The sequence below is a fragment of the Chiloscyllium plagiosum genome, chromosome 6 (assembly GCF_004010195.1).
Source record: "Chiloscyllium plagiosum isolate BGI_BamShark_2017 chromosome 6, ASM401019v2, whole genome shotgun sequence".
In the NCBI taxonomy this organism is placed as follows: domain Eukaryota; kingdom Metazoa; phylum Chordata; class Chondrichthyes; order Orectolobiformes; family Hemiscylliidae; genus Chiloscyllium; species Chiloscyllium plagiosum.
The window spans coordinates 13,693,682-13,712,779 of NC_057715.1; the positions used below are offsets into that span (position 1 = coordinate 13,693,682).

General features: G+C 47.5%; 1 protein-coding gene across 1 annotated transcript in view; it reads right to left on the reverse strand.

Annotated features, from left to right (window-relative positions):
- LOC122550471 (collagen alpha-2(IV) chain-like) overlaps nucleotides 1-19,098 on the reverse strand; it is a 122,018-nt gene that overhangs the window by 58,715 nt on the left and 44,205 nt on the right. The window contains exons 16-24 of the mRNA XM_043691237.1: nucleotides 12,277-12,431; nucleotides 11,244-11,325; nucleotides 8,991-9,097; nucleotides 6,980-7,172; nucleotides 6,183-6,245; nucleotides 4,742-4,807; nucleotides 4,534-4,635; nucleotides 1,898-2,119; nucleotides 178-339 (exon numbers count right to left, since the gene is read on the reverse strand). Of these exons, the coding sequence (XP_043547172.1) occupies nucleotides 178-339; nucleotides 1,898-2,119; nucleotides 4,534-4,635; nucleotides 4,742-4,807; nucleotides 6,183-6,245; nucleotides 6,980-7,172; nucleotides 8,991-9,097; nucleotides 11,244-11,325; nucleotides 12,277-12,431 (1,152 nt within the window). The remainder of the gene's footprint in view (nucleotides 1-177; nucleotides 340-1,897; nucleotides 2,120-4,533; nucleotides 4,636-4,741; nucleotides 4,808-6,182; nucleotides 6,246-6,979; nucleotides 7,173-8,990; nucleotides 9,098-11,243; nucleotides 11,326-12,276; nucleotides 12,432-19,098) is intronic.

The following is a 19,098-nucleotide window of genomic DNA, read 5'->3' on the forward strand; positions in this document are numbered from 1 at the left end:
GGAACAGTGAAGCTTTCCTTCAGTACTGCACCAGGAGTGTCAACCTGAATTTAAAACTCTAGAACAGCGCATGAACTTTCTGATAGTTAGGTGAGTAAAGAGCGGGTTGACATTAATGTTGTCTTTCTGCTCAGCTTTCCTGAGTTTTCTCAACCACAGACATTTATTGGTGCTTACCTTGAGGGCCTGGAAAACCAGGTATCCCTTGTAACCCTGGTGACCCATCCTGCCCCTTGGCCCCAGGTGGTCCCCTCACTCCTGGAACTCCTGTAGGGCCAGGTAGCCCTGGTTTGCCTTCTTCACCACTGAGCCCTTTAACTCCCGGTACTCCATCCGCACCTAAAGACAAGACAATGCTTTGTGAATCTGTCCAATCTGAGCCTTCACTCATTTCCCCAGTACTGCTGCATATAATTTCAATTTGATACCACCCTTAAACTCTTCATTTTTCCATGGATGGTGCAGCTTTCCCAATGCAATATATCGAAGGAGTTACAAAGTGTTGCCTTAAATGTCCATCACTGCTTCTCAATCTTATTTTCTCAGGTCGCTTGAGCCAACTCCATCTCCATAATCTTGTAACTACCTAAACTTAAGGCTTAGATACGTACATCTTATCCTTAAAATAAATGTAAATTATTTTGTGTTATGATCACTATTGCCTTTACTGGGAGGTCATTAGTAAATCCTGTCTCATTGCACATTACAAAGTCTTAAACAGCCTGTACTCTGGTTGGCATGGAGCATACTATGTTCAAAAATTCACCCGAGTGGATTCTATCAATTCATCTTCCAGCGATCTTCGCAATTTGATTCATCCAATCTATATGAAGATTAAAATCATTCTTAATTATTGCAGTACATTTGGATGGAGTTGCAGTACGCTTCTTACAAGTCCCTATTCTTTTTTTCTGTTTGCTTTGTCCTGCAGTTAAGTTATTATTAGGAGACCTACACATTATTGCCAACACTCACTCTAAATTGTAGTTGCTCAGCCACTGAGGATCCAGGTGTGTCAATCAGTTGTACCAAAGACATTTCCAGTGTTATCGTCCAGCTTCGGAAGTCACTACTGGGCACAAATCTTGGAGAGTCTTGCAGAAGAGAAAGAGCTAGAGGGAAGGTAGCTTGATATCTCTGCTTGCTATGTCTTATCTTTACCCAAATAGAATTCTGGTGTCCTTCCTATTGGAAGGATGTTGAAAGGGTTCAGAAAAGATTTACAGGGATGTTGCCAGGGTTGGAGGATTTGAGCTATGGGAGAGGTTGAATAGGTTGGGGCTGTTTTCCCTGGAACGTCAGAGGCTGAGAGGTCACCGTTTAGAGGTTTATAAAATCATGAGGGGCATGGACAGGATAAATAGACAGGGTCCTTTCCTTGGGGTGGGAGAGTCCAGAACTAGAGGGCATAGGTTTAGGGTGAGAGGGGAAAGATATAAAAGGGACCTAAGGGGTAACTTTTTCATGCAGAGGGTGGTATGGATTGAGTTGCCAGAGGAAGTGGTGGAGGCTGGTACGGTTGCAACACTAAAGGCATTTGGATGGGTATATGAATAGGAAGGGTTTAAAGGGATATGAGTCATTTGCAGGCAAATGGGACTAGATTGGGTTGGGATATCTGGTCAGCATGGACGAGTTGGACTGAAGGGTCTGTTTCCTTGCTGTACATTTCTATGACTCTATGACTCTACATCTGATTTTTCTGAACTATGGTTATCTCTCACTGCTGTTTCAGGGACAATCCCAGTTTCTCCACTCTCATTACATTAAGGGAAGTTGCTCATCCTTTTTTACCAAATATCAATCCTTTCTGCTCTCTCCCCATGGCTCTGACAATCTTCCTGAAGCATGAAGCCCAGAACTTAATAAACGAATAATAATGCTAGCTATTGCTTGCCTTTCCATCCAATTCCTCCGGCATCTCCTTTTTCTCCTTTGGATCCTGGATGACCTGGTTGGCCTGGTTCCCCAGGGTATCCCGGCACTGCCCCAATTGCATCTCCGGGCAAGCCTTTTTCACCAGTTGCTCCTGGCCTTCCCGGTAGTCCCGGAAGCCCAGTATTCCCAGTTGACCCAGGTGGGCCTGGTGAACCGGGATCTCCACGGGGCCCAACAAAACCTACAGGAGGATTGACCACGTTAAAATCCTTCTTTTAACCCTTTAACCAAATAACTCAATGATCGACGCTTATGTTTATAAAGAGCACCATAAATTTAACACAGTAATTCATCCCAAGGTTTTTCACAGGGGTGACCAACAAAGAAGACCGAGCCACTTGAGTTATTAGGACAGGTGATTAAAAATCTGACTGAAGAATGCATTTTTAAGAGGTAACATGAAAAGGGGAGAGAGAAAGAGAGAGAGAGAGAGAAGGATAAAGAGGTTGAGCTATTAAGGAATAAAATTCTCAAACATCTGCAGCTCAAGTGACTAAAGGCAGAGAAACCAATGGTGCAATGATAGAAATCAGGAATGCCGAAGAGAAAATTAGGGAGATGCAGATATCTCACTGAGATGTGAGGCTGGATGGGATTACAGATCTAGAAAGCAAATTGATCACAAAAATAAAAATTTTTAAATTCCATTCATACAAGAATATTCCATGAAAACTTTTGACATGTTAAGTGTGTGTTCATTGGTTGATATACTTCGATGTAGCACCATGGGATCAGGGAGCTGCAACTTCAGTTTTAGGAAAACCTAACTGAAGCATTTCAAGAGCTATACCTTGACCCTGTGGATTGTTTCTCATTGGTTAGTGAATGAGATGTGGGAGAACTTGTTTCACTACATCAAGACATGATGCAGCTTCAGGTTTCAAGATGACCATCAGCCTCTGGAACAAATTGTTATCTCAAGCAGCGATTGACTTTGAACATTGTAAGGGTGGTAATATCACTGTGCAAAAAGATAGGTGGGATATGAGGTGATGTCCCTCACTGTACAATGGAATTGCAGTTAACAGTGTTATAAGTCCATTGAACCTATGCCAGCTCTCTGGAAGAGCAATCCAACTCAGTCCTCATCCACTCCTCTTTTCCCACATTCCTGGAGATTTTCTCTCTTCAAATGTTCATCCAGTTCCCTGTAAGGATTTCATTAAATGTTGAGCCCAACTTCCACCATCACAGTAATAATGTTTAATAACAGATCTGCAAAGAAGTAGTTGGGCTCAGTAGAAGTTAATATGGAATTGTCAGTTTGTCATGAAGACAAATCTGTTTCATGAACGACCTTTTGAGAGCAAAATCTGCCATCTTTTTTTCTGGATGAGGCCTACATTGCAACGCGTAAACTCAAAGAGTTTTGACAGCACAGAAAGAGGCCCTTTGGCCCATTGTTTGCCAATCATCAAACATCCATCTATTCTAATCTCTTTTCCCAAGAGTCTTGTATTCAATGACATTTCAAGTGTTCATCTGAATACTTCTTAAATATCTTGATAGCTTCCTCCCTTTTAGGCAATGAGTTCTAGGGAGCCGTAACACTCTGGGTTGGAAAAAAGCCTTTCCCCAAATCCCCTCTAAATCTCCTACTCCTTGCCTTAGAACTGTACCCCTCTGGTTACTGAACCCTCTACAAAGAGGAGCATTTTCTCCCTTTCTACTCTCTACCCATCAGAACTTTGCTTACTTCAGTCAGATTCCACCAGCCCCTCCCTTCAACTTTGTCTGCTCCAAGGAAAATAACCCCAGTATATCCAATTTCCCTTCATAACTCCAGCCCAGACAATATCCTGGGGAATCTCCTCTGTACCCTGTCAAGTGCAATCACATCTTCTTATAGTGACCAGAACTGTACAAGTATTCCAGCTGTGACCTAACCAACATTATATACAGCTCCATCATAACTTCCTGGCTCTTGTTTTTTAAAGGAACAAACACTATTAAACTTTAAATGCAGAACAACTAATGGAATCTAGACACGTGATATATCTTTCTTCTTGCAGCATTGAATCCAGCTACAGATTCCATCCAGCTTATTAAAATATTGCACCGAAGAGGAATTCAGTTCATTCAATGATTCCTGATCAATTTCACGGGCTGACACCTAAAATGGTGTCAATAAGAAATCAGTGAGTTTAATTTGGCCATAAACCAATTAAAATAGAGCTGTCCTAAATTAACAACAGAGAGATAGACAGAGAGAGAGAGAGAGAGAGAGAAAGAGAAACGAATATAACCTATAAAGAAGTTTTGCTTTTTCAGTTAGAAGGCAGACAGAAATCCAGAATTAATCATTCAGAGGGATCCATGTCCCACTGCCTTCAATAGGATGGACACAATGTGGCTAGACTTTTAACTGAATCTCTGACTGTATGAAATGATCCAGCAAAATTATCTGTCATATTAAAACTGTGTCAAATGCCTTAAGGGTAAGGGTAATAAAACTATAGAACCAAGGTATGTATTTGGAGTTAGGTCACAGACCAACTATTGTTAAAACAAGGTTAAGGGAACAAATGGTCACTTCCTGATCCATGGTTCCACCACATCTTCACTTCAAATACTACAGCAATGGGGAAGAATAACCTGGTGGCCCTGGAATTCCTGGCCCTGGAGCACCAACATAACCTTTCCTTCCTGGGTATCCTGGTCGGGATAATCCTGGGAATCCCTGTGGACCTTTCTCACCTGCAACATAAAAATAATTTTGAAGTGAGAGGGCCCAATAACTTTACGTGAGTTGGTGTCAATCACGACCTGTCCCTGGGATCGAGGTCAGTCTAAAACATTATACCTTTATCTCCGGGCAAACCTGGTGGGCCCCTCAGTCCTGGAAGTCCTGGAGTTCCACAGGGAATTGCTGTAAAGATTCACAAACAACACAAATTAATCTCCACAAATTCAGTGTAGACCCCAAAAATCAAAACCCTTTTATGGATTAATAATGAAATGCACAATGTACATGCATACGTGCTGGATGTGAGCATCATTGCCTCGGCAGGTATATTGTCCATCATAATTGCCCCTGAAAATGTGGTGCTGGGCTGGGTTCTTGATTCATTGCTGTCCAGGTGATATACATCCACTGACCCTCAATGTGACACGGTGGCTCAGTGGTTAGCACTGCTGCCTCACAGCGCCAAGGACCCAGGTTTGACTCCAGCCTCGGGCGACTGTGTGTGGAATTTGCACATTCTCCCCGTGTCTGCATTGATTTCCTCTGGGTGCTCCAGTTTCTTCCCACAGTCAAATGATGTACTGGTCAGGTAGACTGGCCATGCTAAATTGCCCACTGTGTTAGGCAGGGGTGAATGTAGGGAAATGAGTCTGGGTGGGTTACTCTTTGGAGGGTTGGTGTGGACTTGTTATGCCGGACGGCCTGTATCCACACCGTAGGGAATCTAATCTAATCTAACTCGGTATCGAAAACAGTTCATTATAATGTGTCATTCGGACTCCAAGATTTGCCCAGTAGCTGTGAACACAAGATAACAATTATTACACCAGTGGGTATAGGTCAGGAAATCAGATGTCTGCAGTCTGTGATTGCCCGTCTGTTATCTTGTTAGTCAGTCTGTTATCACAGAACATAGTTAATGATAGAGGGGCTGTTGAGGTTTACTTGCCCTGTGTGTTAGCGTCATGCTGGGCTGGATACGAATGGCTCTCCCATTGTAGCTTTATGCCTAAACGTTGAGGATTTTAAGTCAGAGGTAAGACTCGACTCTGTTGTACCAATTACATGGAGCCAATATCGCTAAACTAAACAGAGGTATACAAAGGAACAAAAACAATACCCTTGGCCCTCAATCATGCAAACAATTTATTTCCATATAGAATCACAGAGATTAAAGAGCAGGAGGCCATTCAATCCATTGTACCAATCTTCAAGTGAAGCTGTGCAATTTAATTACATTAATTTTCCTTTTACCCATTTTTTTCTCTTTTTAAATACTTCTCCAATTCTCAGTTAAATTATGTTCTAGTTTCTACCTCAATAGCCCCTCTGTCATTATCCATGCCCTGTGCCAATTGTCCATTTCCCATCAATGTCCCCTTTTCAAGGTCCCAGGGAGAGCTGTGACCCCACTTTGTCACTGATACACCAACCAGAGGACCTGGCATTCAGTTCTCACTCTTCGGGTGTCCTTCTGGACTGTGCTGATTGATGTCAGTATCAGAGAAAGATAAGCAGGTAAAAGATGATTAATTGGAGATGGATAGGTATCCTCTACCTGGTTGGAATCCTGGGATACCACTGCCCACCGGCAGGATTTCCTGTCTGTCAATGCAGTCACCTACCATTCAACAGAAACAAGTGGAAATTTTAATGATATTGAATGGGGTGGTAACAAGGTTAAAAACACTCACTAAAGATAACAATTTACATGTCACTACGGAGATTTTTATGGAGAATGTTCTTCATAAGATTTATAATCTTCTCCCTGGCTCTTGTTCAACCCAGAGGGCATTGACAAACTAGTTAGCAACTGGTGAAACAGGATTTGGTAAATCTGATCTTTTGTGATAGCACTGGCGACACTCAGTCTCATGTTCTGAAACTAGGTTTCCACTCTCTCCGGTACAAGAGGTGGTTAGCTTCCCAGAGTCACCTCATCGTCTCAAAACAAATATTGGAGAAAGGTGTGGAAAACCAGGGCAATCTGGTGCTCAGGCCAGTTTCTTGGAGAAGACAGATCTTTGGACATTGTGAGCCCAAGCCCTGTGACACTCTTTCCATTAAAACAAGCCAGACCTGTCATTATGGAGTGCTCACCTAAGATTCACTGGGATATCCAATCACAGAATCACCCCTGATAGGAGTCAGCAGCAGGCCATCAGAATGAGGCCTGATACCAATTGAACAAAGAGATCAAAAGGAAATATGGGTGAAGAATGCCAGTATAGTCCCAATTGGTGCAACACTGGGGCATGTTTTGGAAGCCCTTAACTTTGTGCCTTCTATTTAAAGGAAAGTTTCTTAGCTATGCAACCATTGGTGGAGTTAAGGCCTGGAAGGTGCAACACTTACCTGGAGTTCCAGGGATGCCTGGAAGTCCTGGAATTCCTGGTGTACCAGCAGGTCCAAAGTCACCAGGAGGCCCTGGTCTTCCCCGAGGTCCCTGAATGCCAACCCCTGGCAGGCCAGGTCTCCCTGGGATTCCTTTTCTGCCCGGGACACCCGGGCTACCAACATCACCAGGGTAACCTTCCAAAGCATCGCCCTGGAATACAGGTTATATCATCTGTTCAGACAACTGACCAGGCATCAGCACAACAGCATCTTAACAAAAAACAACTCCCATCTATAAAAGGTAACGCTACCATTACCCTATCAGTCCAACGAGAGACAAAGAGAGAGAGAGAGTGGGGTGGGGTGGGGTGGGAGGGCGGAACTGGTGGTCAGTTTAATCTTAGGGTCACCATATCTTATACAGGGAGAAGTTGAGTAAGTGGCACTTCCCATCTGTACAGCACCTATAACAAAGTAACATTTTCCCAAAAATTAAGACAAGTTTGGTCAATGAGATGGATTTAAAGGATCATTCTAAAGGCTGAGAGGTTTGGGGAGGTCATTCCAGGGTTTAGAGCATGAACACCTGTCCGCTTGGCCGTCACTGCTGGTGCAGAGGAGACTGGGGTAGGGCCAGGGGGGTCTTCAGAGCTCAGATCTGGAAAGACATCTATGCTGAGTTCATCGATAATATTGGTCATTGCCCTGCTACTCACTCAGGATTGACCACATCAGCTTGTGCTGCACTCTAACTGAAACATACATACAACAGCAACACTGCAGCTTTATGCATACAGTGCAACACCAGAGCTCCAATGCCTACAATATTAACACTATCACTCTAGCAAGTACAACACTGCAGCTCCAATGCCTACAGTATCAACACTGCAGCTCCAGCATGTACAACACAACACCGCAGCTCAAATAGATATGACACAACACCGTTGCTCAACTGCATACAATGCTGCAGCTCCAAAACATGCAACATAACACCACAGTTCCAATGCATTCAATATCAACATTGTAGTTCTAACACAGACAACACTGCAGCTCTAAAACATACAACACAATACTAAAGCTCCAGCACATACAACACTGCGGCTCCAGTGCATACAACACTGCAGCTCCAACACATACAACACTGCGGCTCCAGTGCATACAACAGTAACACACCAGCTGAAGCAAATACAACAACACTGCACATGCAACACACAAAACAGCGGTGATGCACTTCCAATAGGTGTAAATGTAGCCATGCATTACACATTTTAGCAACATTGCAGCTACAGCTTATTCAATGGCAACATTGCAGCTTCACCACATGGAACAGCGCACTGCACTTACAGCACATAGAATAGCAACAATAGCACATCCAGTGCATAAAACGTCAACACGGCAGCTGCAGCAAGTTTAATAGCAACCAGTGCAGCTGCAATACACATTGCACATTGAGTACATACAACAACGCGACGCAGCTGCAACAAATTCAGCAGCAGCACAGCAACTACAATGCATCCAATGGCAAAACCGCAGCTTCAGCACATGCAGCAGAAAGAGCAACTGATGTGCATAAACCATCTGTGGCTGCAGCATGTGGAGGACCATCAATACATTTACAACAACAGCCCTGAGCTGCAAAGGAGAATAATCTGAGCAAATCCAGTGTCAAGAGAAGTGAAGCCTGTGAGTGGGGATGTGATTACAGTCACTGAGGTGGGAGCAGCACTGCTCAGGTGACATTTTTGCTGGATCAGAGGATGACATGTCAAAGGATGAAGCCATTCGCTCCTTTGTGTTCTAGCTGCCTTTTTGTTTTGCAAATGCTATGCCATCAGACTCATTCTCCCTGCACTTCCCCTGAAATCCTGCACGTTTCTCCTGACCAAACAGTTATCCAGTTCCCATTGGGAAAATACGTTTGAATCTGCTTCCACCGCCCTGACATATGAAAATCTATCTGCTCCATAAACTGTACAATGTGTTCAGTCAGGTTTGCAGAGGTGATTAGGAAGTCAATGCAGTAACTTACTGGGATTCCTGGATATCCTTGTCTGCCTGGTTTCCCATTATTTCCTGGAATACCAGGCTGTCCGGGTTGTCCTGTTAATCCTGGCTGTCCTTGGTCTCCTTTGGAACCTTCATGAAGAGGCATGTACAGTTAACTTCCACCGTGTTTGGAATTTGAGTATGTGTGACTGAATTGTGAGTCAATTCTTCTAATCGTGAGAACAATGAATGGAATACCATCCAAAATCCTGGACACAAAATTGGTTGGAGCTGAGTTGGGGGATGCAGGGCTGATGATTTGTGAGTTGTAGATCAGTTCTCATCTACTGGAGTTACTCCAGTGCTGCTTCATCCCTGCTATGCTCAGGGGAGGACCCAGCGGAATGGCTGAGAAATTAGGTCTCCAGCCAGCATGCTGTCTCTAAAGAGGCTCTGATTATTAAAAGAAGCTTATACATCTGAAACCATGGCTGGAGGGACATCAGTTGAAGGATTTGAATTGGGCTGAAGGGTCTGTTTCTGTGCTGTATGACTGTATGACCCCATTAGAAATAGGATAAGCAGAAGATTGCTTAATTTAATGACATTACCGCTGGATGCTCTGCACTTTGGGGTCCAAGAGGGAGTCAATGTTTCTCCTGATGGAGGAGAAATATTCCAGGAACAGCCTGAAGTGGGAATTGGAGCTTATCTCTTGGGACTCCACTACCCAAGACTTGCACTGGGGTGGTGGCAGCAATGTGAGCAAACATATGTGTACCTTGAAACACGTGTGAGTATCAGTGAATGAGTTCTCACTTGATAGCATCATGACAACAATTTGTCATCCTACTTCATACACCAATCTCTGTCACTCACCCAACAGCACTCACTCACTGACACTCAGGACTGACACAGAACAGTTGAACACCATCTCTCATCCACAGGTCTACAATATGGGCGGCACGGTGGCACAGTGGTTTGCACTGCTGCCTCACAGCGCCAGGGACCCAGGTTCAATTCCTACCTCAGGCAACTGTCTGTGTGGAGTTTGCACATTCTCCCCGTGTCTGTGTGAGTTTCCTCCGGGTGCTCCAGTTTCCTCCCACAGTCCAAAGATGTGCAGCTTAGGTGAATTGGCCATACTAAATTGCCCGTACTGTTAGGTGAAGGGGTAAATGTAGGGGAATGGGTCTGGGTGGGTTGCTCTTTGGAGGGTCGGTGTGGACTTGTTGGGCCGAAGGGCCTGCTTCCACATTGTAAGTAATCTAATACTGACAGCCACACAGCCAACATTCCCTGCCATCTCTACCTCCAACTAGTCAGCACATCACCGCCCCACAGTCGCAGACTCTGCTCTCTAACAGGAGAAGTTTGCTTGTTATGTGAGGGAGAGGCATCAGATCAGAGGGGGAGCTCCATTCGTCTTCCCTGTATCTTTGGGGAGGACCAAGTGAATCCCTCACACAAGTCCACGATAACGCAGCCCCTGATTTCTGCCAAAGCAGACTCTGAGCTGTCAGACATCAGGATAACAGGACATCAGTGCACAGGGAATACAACGGGATGCCATGGGTAGTACTGAGGGAAGCGTAGAGATTGACGCCAGAGGATGGACTTCCTCACTTATCTGTGAATCTCTGTCCCATGAAGCAGATCACAAACTATTCATTTAACATCTGGTCTTGAAGGTTTATAAGTAAACTACTGATACACTTTTTTTTGAGAGACATGTCTCATTGCAGCTTAGATATCCCTTTAAATTCATTCCTGTCCTCATATTGGCAACTTATGTTGTCAAGGTAATACAATCTACACCCTTGGCCCTCAAAATCCTCCGTGACCCTTCCCATCCCTCTGCCTTCCTCCCCTCCACAACTCACCCCCTCCCTGCACCATCCACCCAGCCTCTGCCTTCCCCCACTCCCTGCACCATCCACCCAGCCTCTGTCTTCCCCTCTCCCTGCACTATCCATCCCAACCTCTGGCGTCCTCTCCTCCACCACTCACTCTGTCCCTGCACCATCCATCCCAGCCTCAGGCATCCTCTCCTCCTTCTGCCATCTTTTCCTTCCTCCCTCCCTCCCTTTTCCATCACCCCTCCCTCCATCATCATCATGTCTCCATTTCCTACTCCAGCCTGCATCATTCTACCCCTCCCACCTCCCAAACCTTTCACACCATGTACTCTTGATCCACCACATGACTGGTTGTTTTGGCAGCATCATGAGGTGATGTTTGTTGAGCTGCCAATTGAGAAACATTCTGCCCCATGTGGCTGCCCTCAATCTGTTACCTTTCGTGGTTATGGTGGAGATGAAAACGGAATCTCCTTTCTGTCCTTTAGGGCCATGGGCTCCAGCCTCACCAGTCACTCCCTGTGAGGAACAATGTGAACAACAAATCAATCACTTAGTCTGCTCGATGTTAAACACTGACAAACCCAGATGTCAAGTTAAAACATAATGCAGGTAATGCTTAAAGGTGCACCTCAGATCACGAAGAACTTGCATTGTATTAGCCACCATGATGATGTGGCTTTGTGAGCAGCACTGTTGTCTCAGAGCTTTAAGGTTGTGACTTCAAGTATCTCTCCAGAAACTTCAGCAAAATCAGGCAAACATTCCAGAGCAGTGCTGAGGGAGCATTGCACCGTCAGAGGGTCAGTGCTGAGGAAGTGCTGCACTGTTGGAGGGTCAGTCCTGAGGGAGTGCTGCACTGTCGGAGGGTCAGTACTGAGGGAGTATTGCACTGTCAGAGGGTCAGTACTGAGGGAGTGCTGCACTGTCAGAGGGTCAGTACTGAGGGAGCACTGCACTGTCAGAGGGTCAGTACTGAGGGAGTGCTGCACTGCCGGAGGTTCAGTACTGAGGGAGTGCTGCACTGTCAGAGGGTCAGGACTAAAAGAGATTATGTTTTTTAGATTAGATATTAAGCAAATATCCTGTTTGTCTTCTCAAGTCAATATAAAAAATCCCCTTGATACTATTTTTCAAGAAAAGTAGGGGTGTTCTGCTTGATGTCCTGCTCAATGCAGCACAGAAATACTGTCTCCGTGGCAACCTGCTGGGCACATACCATCTGCCCTATTCCAACATGCCAGGCATGCTCTCTGTTCAAAGTGCATTGAAGGAAAATAAAAGAATAAATTTTGTTGCTTTTTTCAAGTCACTTATCCTGTTCTTTGTGATGAATATTAAGAATAGCAGTGAAAGTTCCATTAGGTAATTCACAAAGTAGTCGATTGAGATTCAGAGAACCTCATTTGAACAACTGATTCATATACAGGTGTCCCAACCCAGGGATAAGATTAAAGTCGGAATACTTACTTGAATCCCTGGTGCTCCAAAAGGACCTGGTGATCCTTCATCTCCCAGCTGCCCAGCCACCCCGGGTATGCCTGGATAGCCTGGGGCTCCAGCAGGACCCCGGGGACCAACATGAGAAGCTCCCTCCACATCGCAGGCACAATGCCCTCGGTCACCTACAGGAGAGATAAAGGGAAGATGAGCTGTGAGTTAACAGAATATTGTGCTCCCGAAGGTAGTGAAGTCCAGAATAGCTACAGTGTACCCTCAGTCCAACAGGCTCCCACTGAAATGAATAAAAGTGCAGTGCTTGGTGTTGGAAACTGAGGGGCACAGTTAGTTGGCTTGAATTGTGAGTCTCACGATCTCCTGATAATAGATGCTCAAAGTTGGGAGAATCTTGCAGAATGGGGATCGGGTACAGTCACGTCTGACTCCCGAAATCTGGAGCACAATAACAAGATCACAAACCATAACCTTTAACACAAACACATTGCAATCAATCTTTAATCTCTGTTAGCAGGAATGTGGCATTAAAATTATCAGTGCAGTCCGAACACTGGGTGGCATGGTGGCTCAGTGGTTAGCACTGCTGCCTCACAGCGCCAGGGACCCAGGTTCAATTCCAGCCTCGAGCGACTCTATGTGTGGAGTTTTCACATTCTCATATCTGTGTGGGTTTCCTCCGGGTGCTCTGGTTTCTTCCCACAATCCAAAGATGTGCAGGTCAGGTGAATTTGCCATGCTAAATTGCCCATAGTGTTCAGGGATGGGTAAGTCAGGGGGAAATATAGGGTGGGGGAATCCATCTGAGTGGGATGCTGTTGGGAGGGTCAGTATGGACTTGTTGGATGTGAAGGGTCTGTTTCCACACTGTAGGGATTCTATGATTAGCAGACAAAGCAGCAGTACACTCCCTACTGTTGTACTGGTAACTGTTCTGAAAGGCTTAAGTTCCACACAATCTGATGATTTTGCATTGGCTTGCGTGGTATTTTGAGGGTTCACAACATTTTATTATTATTTCTAAGGTGGAGGAAAAATTGATTTGATTGAAATCAGGCCTCTGTTTTTTTTTAAAGGTCAGAATTCAGAATGTTGAATCTAACCACAACATTACAAGGAGCCATGTGATTTCAGCTAAATATCTAGCAAGTCACATGGAGAAATAGTTGTCACATTGCTTGCTGACTTGAAGGGTTTCTAACCTCCAGAGGGAGAGAGATAGGAGGCAAACACGGTATCGCTCAGAGACAAAGAGCTCTTTAAAAGCAAGGTGACCATGGGAACTGTGTCCATGCAGTTGGGTCTAGTGGGAAGCCCCAGCAATTAAGATGTTATTGAGGAGAAAGATACAAAAGCAAAACGTTGTGGATGTGTAAGATAGGAAGCTGACCCTGCAAGGCTGGTGATGCCATGAGGCAAAGAAACTCAGGTCAAGTCATAATTGAGCTGTGTCAAACATTTGTTTGAGATGTGTCTGGGTGAGACATTAATGGAAGGAAATAGCGTCAAGCGATTGTCAAGAAAATTGCCAAATGGAAAGTGACCCATTGTACCAGCGGAGCAAGACGCCTTAAAATGGAGATAGGGTGAAAGGTTGTGTGACTGTATGATTATTGCTCAGATAAAAGGGCAGAATCTTCCTTCTACTTCACAGCAACAACATAGTCCTCACACACAATATAGCCATCTCCCACAACACAGCGCTCACCAACAACACATTCCTCACCTGCAGCACAGTCCTCACCCACAACACAGCCCTCACCCTCAACACAGCCGTCACCCGCAAAACAGCCCTCACCAATAACACAGTCCTCACCCGCAACACAGTCCTCACCCACAACACAGCTCTCACCCTCAACACAGACCTCCCTGCAAAACAACCCCCCGCAACACAGTCCTCACCTACAACACAGCCCTCACCCGCAACACAGTCCTCACCTACAACACAGCCCTCACCCGCAACACAGTCCTCACCTACAACACAGCCCTCACCCGCAACACAGTCCTCACCTACAACACAGCCCTCACCCGCAACACAGTCCTCACCTACAACACAGCCCTCACCCGCAACACAGTCCTCACCTACAACACAGCCCTCACCCGCAACACAGTCCTCACCTACAACACAGCCCTCACCCGCAACACAGTCCTCACCTACAACACAGCCCTCACCCGCAACACAGTCCTCACCTACAACACAGCCCTCACCCGCAACACAGTCCTCACCAACAACAGTCTTCACCAGCAACACAGTCCTCACCAGCATCACAGTCCTCACCCACAATACTGTCCTCACCAACAACATAGTCCTCACCAACAACACAGCCCTCACCAGCAACACAGTCCTCATCAACAACACAGTCCTCACCAACAACATAGTCCTCACCAGCAATGCAGCCCTCACCTACAACACAGCCCTCACCTACAACACAGCCCTCACCCGCAACACAGCCCTCACCCGCAACACAGTCCTCACCAACAACAGTCTTCACCAGCAACACAGTCCTCACCAGCAACACAGTCCTCATGGGCAACACAGTCCTCACCCACAACACTGTCCTCACCAACAACATAGTCCTCACCAACAACACAGTCCTCACCAGCAAAACAGTCCTCACCAGCAACACAGTCCTCATCAACAACATAGTCCTCACCAACAACACAGCCCTCACCAGCAACACAGTCCTCATCAACAACACAGTCCTCACCAACAACATAGTCCTCACCAGCAATGCAGCCCTCACCTACAACACAGCCCTCATCCGCAACACAGCCCTCACCCGCAACTCAGCCCTCACCCGCAACTCAGCCCTCACCCGCAACACAGTCCTCACCTACAACACAGCCCTCACCCGCAACACAGTCCTCACCAACAACACAGCCCTCACACACAACACAGCCCTCACCGGCAACACAGTCCTCACCAACAACACAGTCTTCACCAACAACATAGTCCTCACCAACAACAGTCTTCACCAACAACAGTCCTCACCAACAACATAGTCCTCACCAGCAACACAGTCTTCACCAACAACATAGTCCTCACCAACAACAGTCTTCACCAGCAACACAGTCTTCACCAACAACATAGTCCTCACCAACAACATAGTCCTCACCAGCAACACAGTCCTCACCAACAACACAGTCCTCACCAACAACAGTGTTCACCAGCAACACAGTCCTCACCAACAACAGTCCTCACCAACAACATAGTCCTCACCAATAACACAGTCCACACCAGCAACACAGTGCTCACCCGCAACACAGTCCTCACCAACAACACAGTCCTCACCAGCAACACAGTCTTCACCAACAACATAGTCCTCACCAACAACAGTCCTCACCAGCAACACAGTGCTCACCAACAACACAGTCCCCACCCGCAACACAGTCCTCACCCGCAACACAGTCCTCACCCGCAACACAGTCCTCACCCGCAACACAGTCCTCACCCACAACACAGTCCTCACCAGCAAAACAGTCCTCACCAGCAACATAGTCCTCACCCCGCAACACAGCCTTCACCTGAAACACAGCCCTCACCCGCAACACAGTCCTCACCAACAACAGTCCTCACCAGCAACACAGTCTTCACCAGCAACACAGTCCTCGTACACAACACTGTCCTCACCAACTACACAGTCCTCACCAGCAACACAGTCCTCACCAGCACCAAAGTCCTCACCCATAACACTGTCCTCACCAACAACACAGTCCTCACCAGCAACACAGTCCTCACCAGCAACACAGTCCTCACCAGCAACACAGTCCTCACCCACAATACTGTCCTCACCAACAACATAGTCCTCACCAACAACACAGTCCTCACCAGCAAACAGTGCTCACCAACAACACAGTCCTCACCAGCAACACAGTCCTCACCCACAACACAGCCCTCACCCTCAACAGAGCCATCAGCCGCAAAACAGCCCTTAACAACAACACAGTTCCCACCTGCAACACAATCCTCACCCACAACACAGCCCTCACCCTCAACACAGCCCTCACTAGCAAAGCAGCCCTCACCCGCAACACAGCCTTCACCCGCAGCACAGTCCTCACCTGCAACACAGTCCTCACCAACAACATTCCTCACCAGCAACACAGTCCTCACCAGCAACACAGTCCTCACCCACAACACTGTCCTCACCAACATAGTCCTCACCAACAACACAGTCCTCACCAGCAAACAGTGCTCACCAACAACACAGTCCTCACCAAAAACATAGGCCTCAACAACAACAGTCCTCACCAGCAAACAGTCCTCACCCACAACACAGCCCTCAGCCACAAAACAGCCCCCACCAACAACACAGTTCCCACCCGCAACACAGTCCTCACCCACAACACAGCCCTCACCCTCAACACAGCCCTCACTAGCAAAACAGCCCTTACCAACAACACAGTCCCCACCCGCAACAACAGTCCTCACCCACAACACAGGCTTCACCCACAACACAGTCCTCAACCACAACACAGTCCTCACCAGCAACACTGTCCTCACCAACAACACAGTCCTCACCAGCAACACAGTCCTCACTAACAACACAGTCCTCACCAACAACACTGGCCTCACCAGCAACACAGTCCTCACCCGTAACACAGTGATCACCCGCAACACAGTCCTCACCAGCAACACAGTCCTCACCCGCGACACAGTCCTCACGAGCAACACAGTCCTCCCACACACCACAGTCCTCACACACACCACAGTCCTCACCAGCAACACAGGCCTCACCCACAACACAGTCCTGAACCACAACACAGTCCTCAACCACAACACAGTCCTCACCAGCAACACATTCTTCACCCGCGACACAGTCCTCACACACACCACAGTCCTCCCACACACCATAGTCTTCACACAGACCACAGTCCTCACCCACAACACAGGCTTCACCCACTACACAGTCCTCACCCGTGACACAGTCCTCACCCGCGACACAGTCCTCACACACACCACAGTCCTCCCACACACCACAGTCCTCACACACACCGCAACACAGTCCTCACTAACAACACAGTCCTCACCAACAACACTGGCCTCACCAGCAACACTGGCCTCACCCGCAGCACTGTCAACACCAACAACACAGTCCTCAACCACAACACAGTCCTCACCCGCAACACAGTCCTCACCAGCAACACAGCCCTCACCCGCAACACAGTTCTCACCCGCAACACAGTCCTCACGAGCAACACAGTCCTCACCCGCAACACTACCCTCACCTGTCACACAGCCCTCATCCGCGATACAATCCTTACCCGTGACACGGTCCTCACCTGCGACACAGTCCTCACCCAGACCGCAGTCCTCACCCGCAACACTTGGTCGTTTGTTCTGTGTCAGACTACTCTCCTACGAACCTGACCTTGAGAATTTTTTAAAACAACACACAACACAGTTCTCACGCACACACCACAGTCCTCACCCATAACACAGTGCTCACCAGCAACAAAGTCCTCACCAGCAACACTGTCCTCACCCACGACACATTCCTCACCCGCGACACAGTCCTCACACACACCACAGTCCTCCCACACACCACAGTCCTCACACACACCACAGTCCTCACCCACAACACAGGCTTCACCCACAACACAGTCCTCAACCACAACACAGTCCTCAACCACAACACAGTCCTCACTAGCAACACATTCTTCACCCACGACACAGTCCTCACACACACCACAGTCCTCCCACACACCATAGTCCTCACACAGACCACAGTCCTCACCCACAACACAGGCTTCACCCACAACACAGTCCTCAACCACAACACAGTCCTCAACAGCAACACTGTCCTCATCAACAACACAGTCCTCACCAGCAACACAGTCCTCACCAACAACACTGTCCTCACCAACAACACTGGCCTCACCAACTACACTGGCCTCACCAACAACACAATCCTCACCAGCAACACAGTCCTCACCCGCAGCACTGTCAACTCCAACAACACAGCCCTCAACCGCAACACAGTCCTCACCGGCAACACAGTCCTCACCAGCAACACAGCCCTCAGCCGCAACACAGTCCTCACCCGCAACACAGTCCTCATGAGCAACACAGTCCTCACCCGCAACACTACCCTCACCTGCAACACAGCCCTCATCCGCGACACAATCCTTACCCGTGACACAGTCCTCACCCGCGACACAGTCCTCACCCAGACCGCAGTCCTCACCCGCAACACAGCCCATACTCGCAAGACAGTCCTCACACACACCACAATCCTCATACACACCACAGTCCTCACCCGTAACACAGTGCTCACCAGCAACACAGTCCTCACCAGCAACACAGTCCTCACCCGCGACACATTCTTCACCAACAACACAGCCCTCAACCGCAACACAGTCCTCACCGGCAACACAGTCCTCACCAGCAACACAGCCCTCAGCCGCAACACAGTCCTCACCCGCAACACAGTCCTCATGAGCAACACAGTCCTCACCCGCAACACTACCCTCACCTGCAACACAGCCCTCATCCGCGACACAATCCTTACCCGTGACACAGTCCTCACCCGCGACACAGTCCTCACCCAGACCGCAGTCCTCACCCGCAACACAGCCCATACTCGCAAGACAGTCCTCACACACACCACAATCCTCATACACACCACAGTCCTCACCCGTAACACAGTGCTCACCAGCAACACAGTCCTCACCAGCGACACATTCTTCACCCGCGACACAGTCCTCACATACACCACAGTCCTCACCCACACCACAGTCCTCACACACAACACAGGCTTCATCCACAACACAGTCCTCACCCAAAACACAGTCCTCACCCGCAACACAGTCCTCACCAGCAACACAGTCCTCACC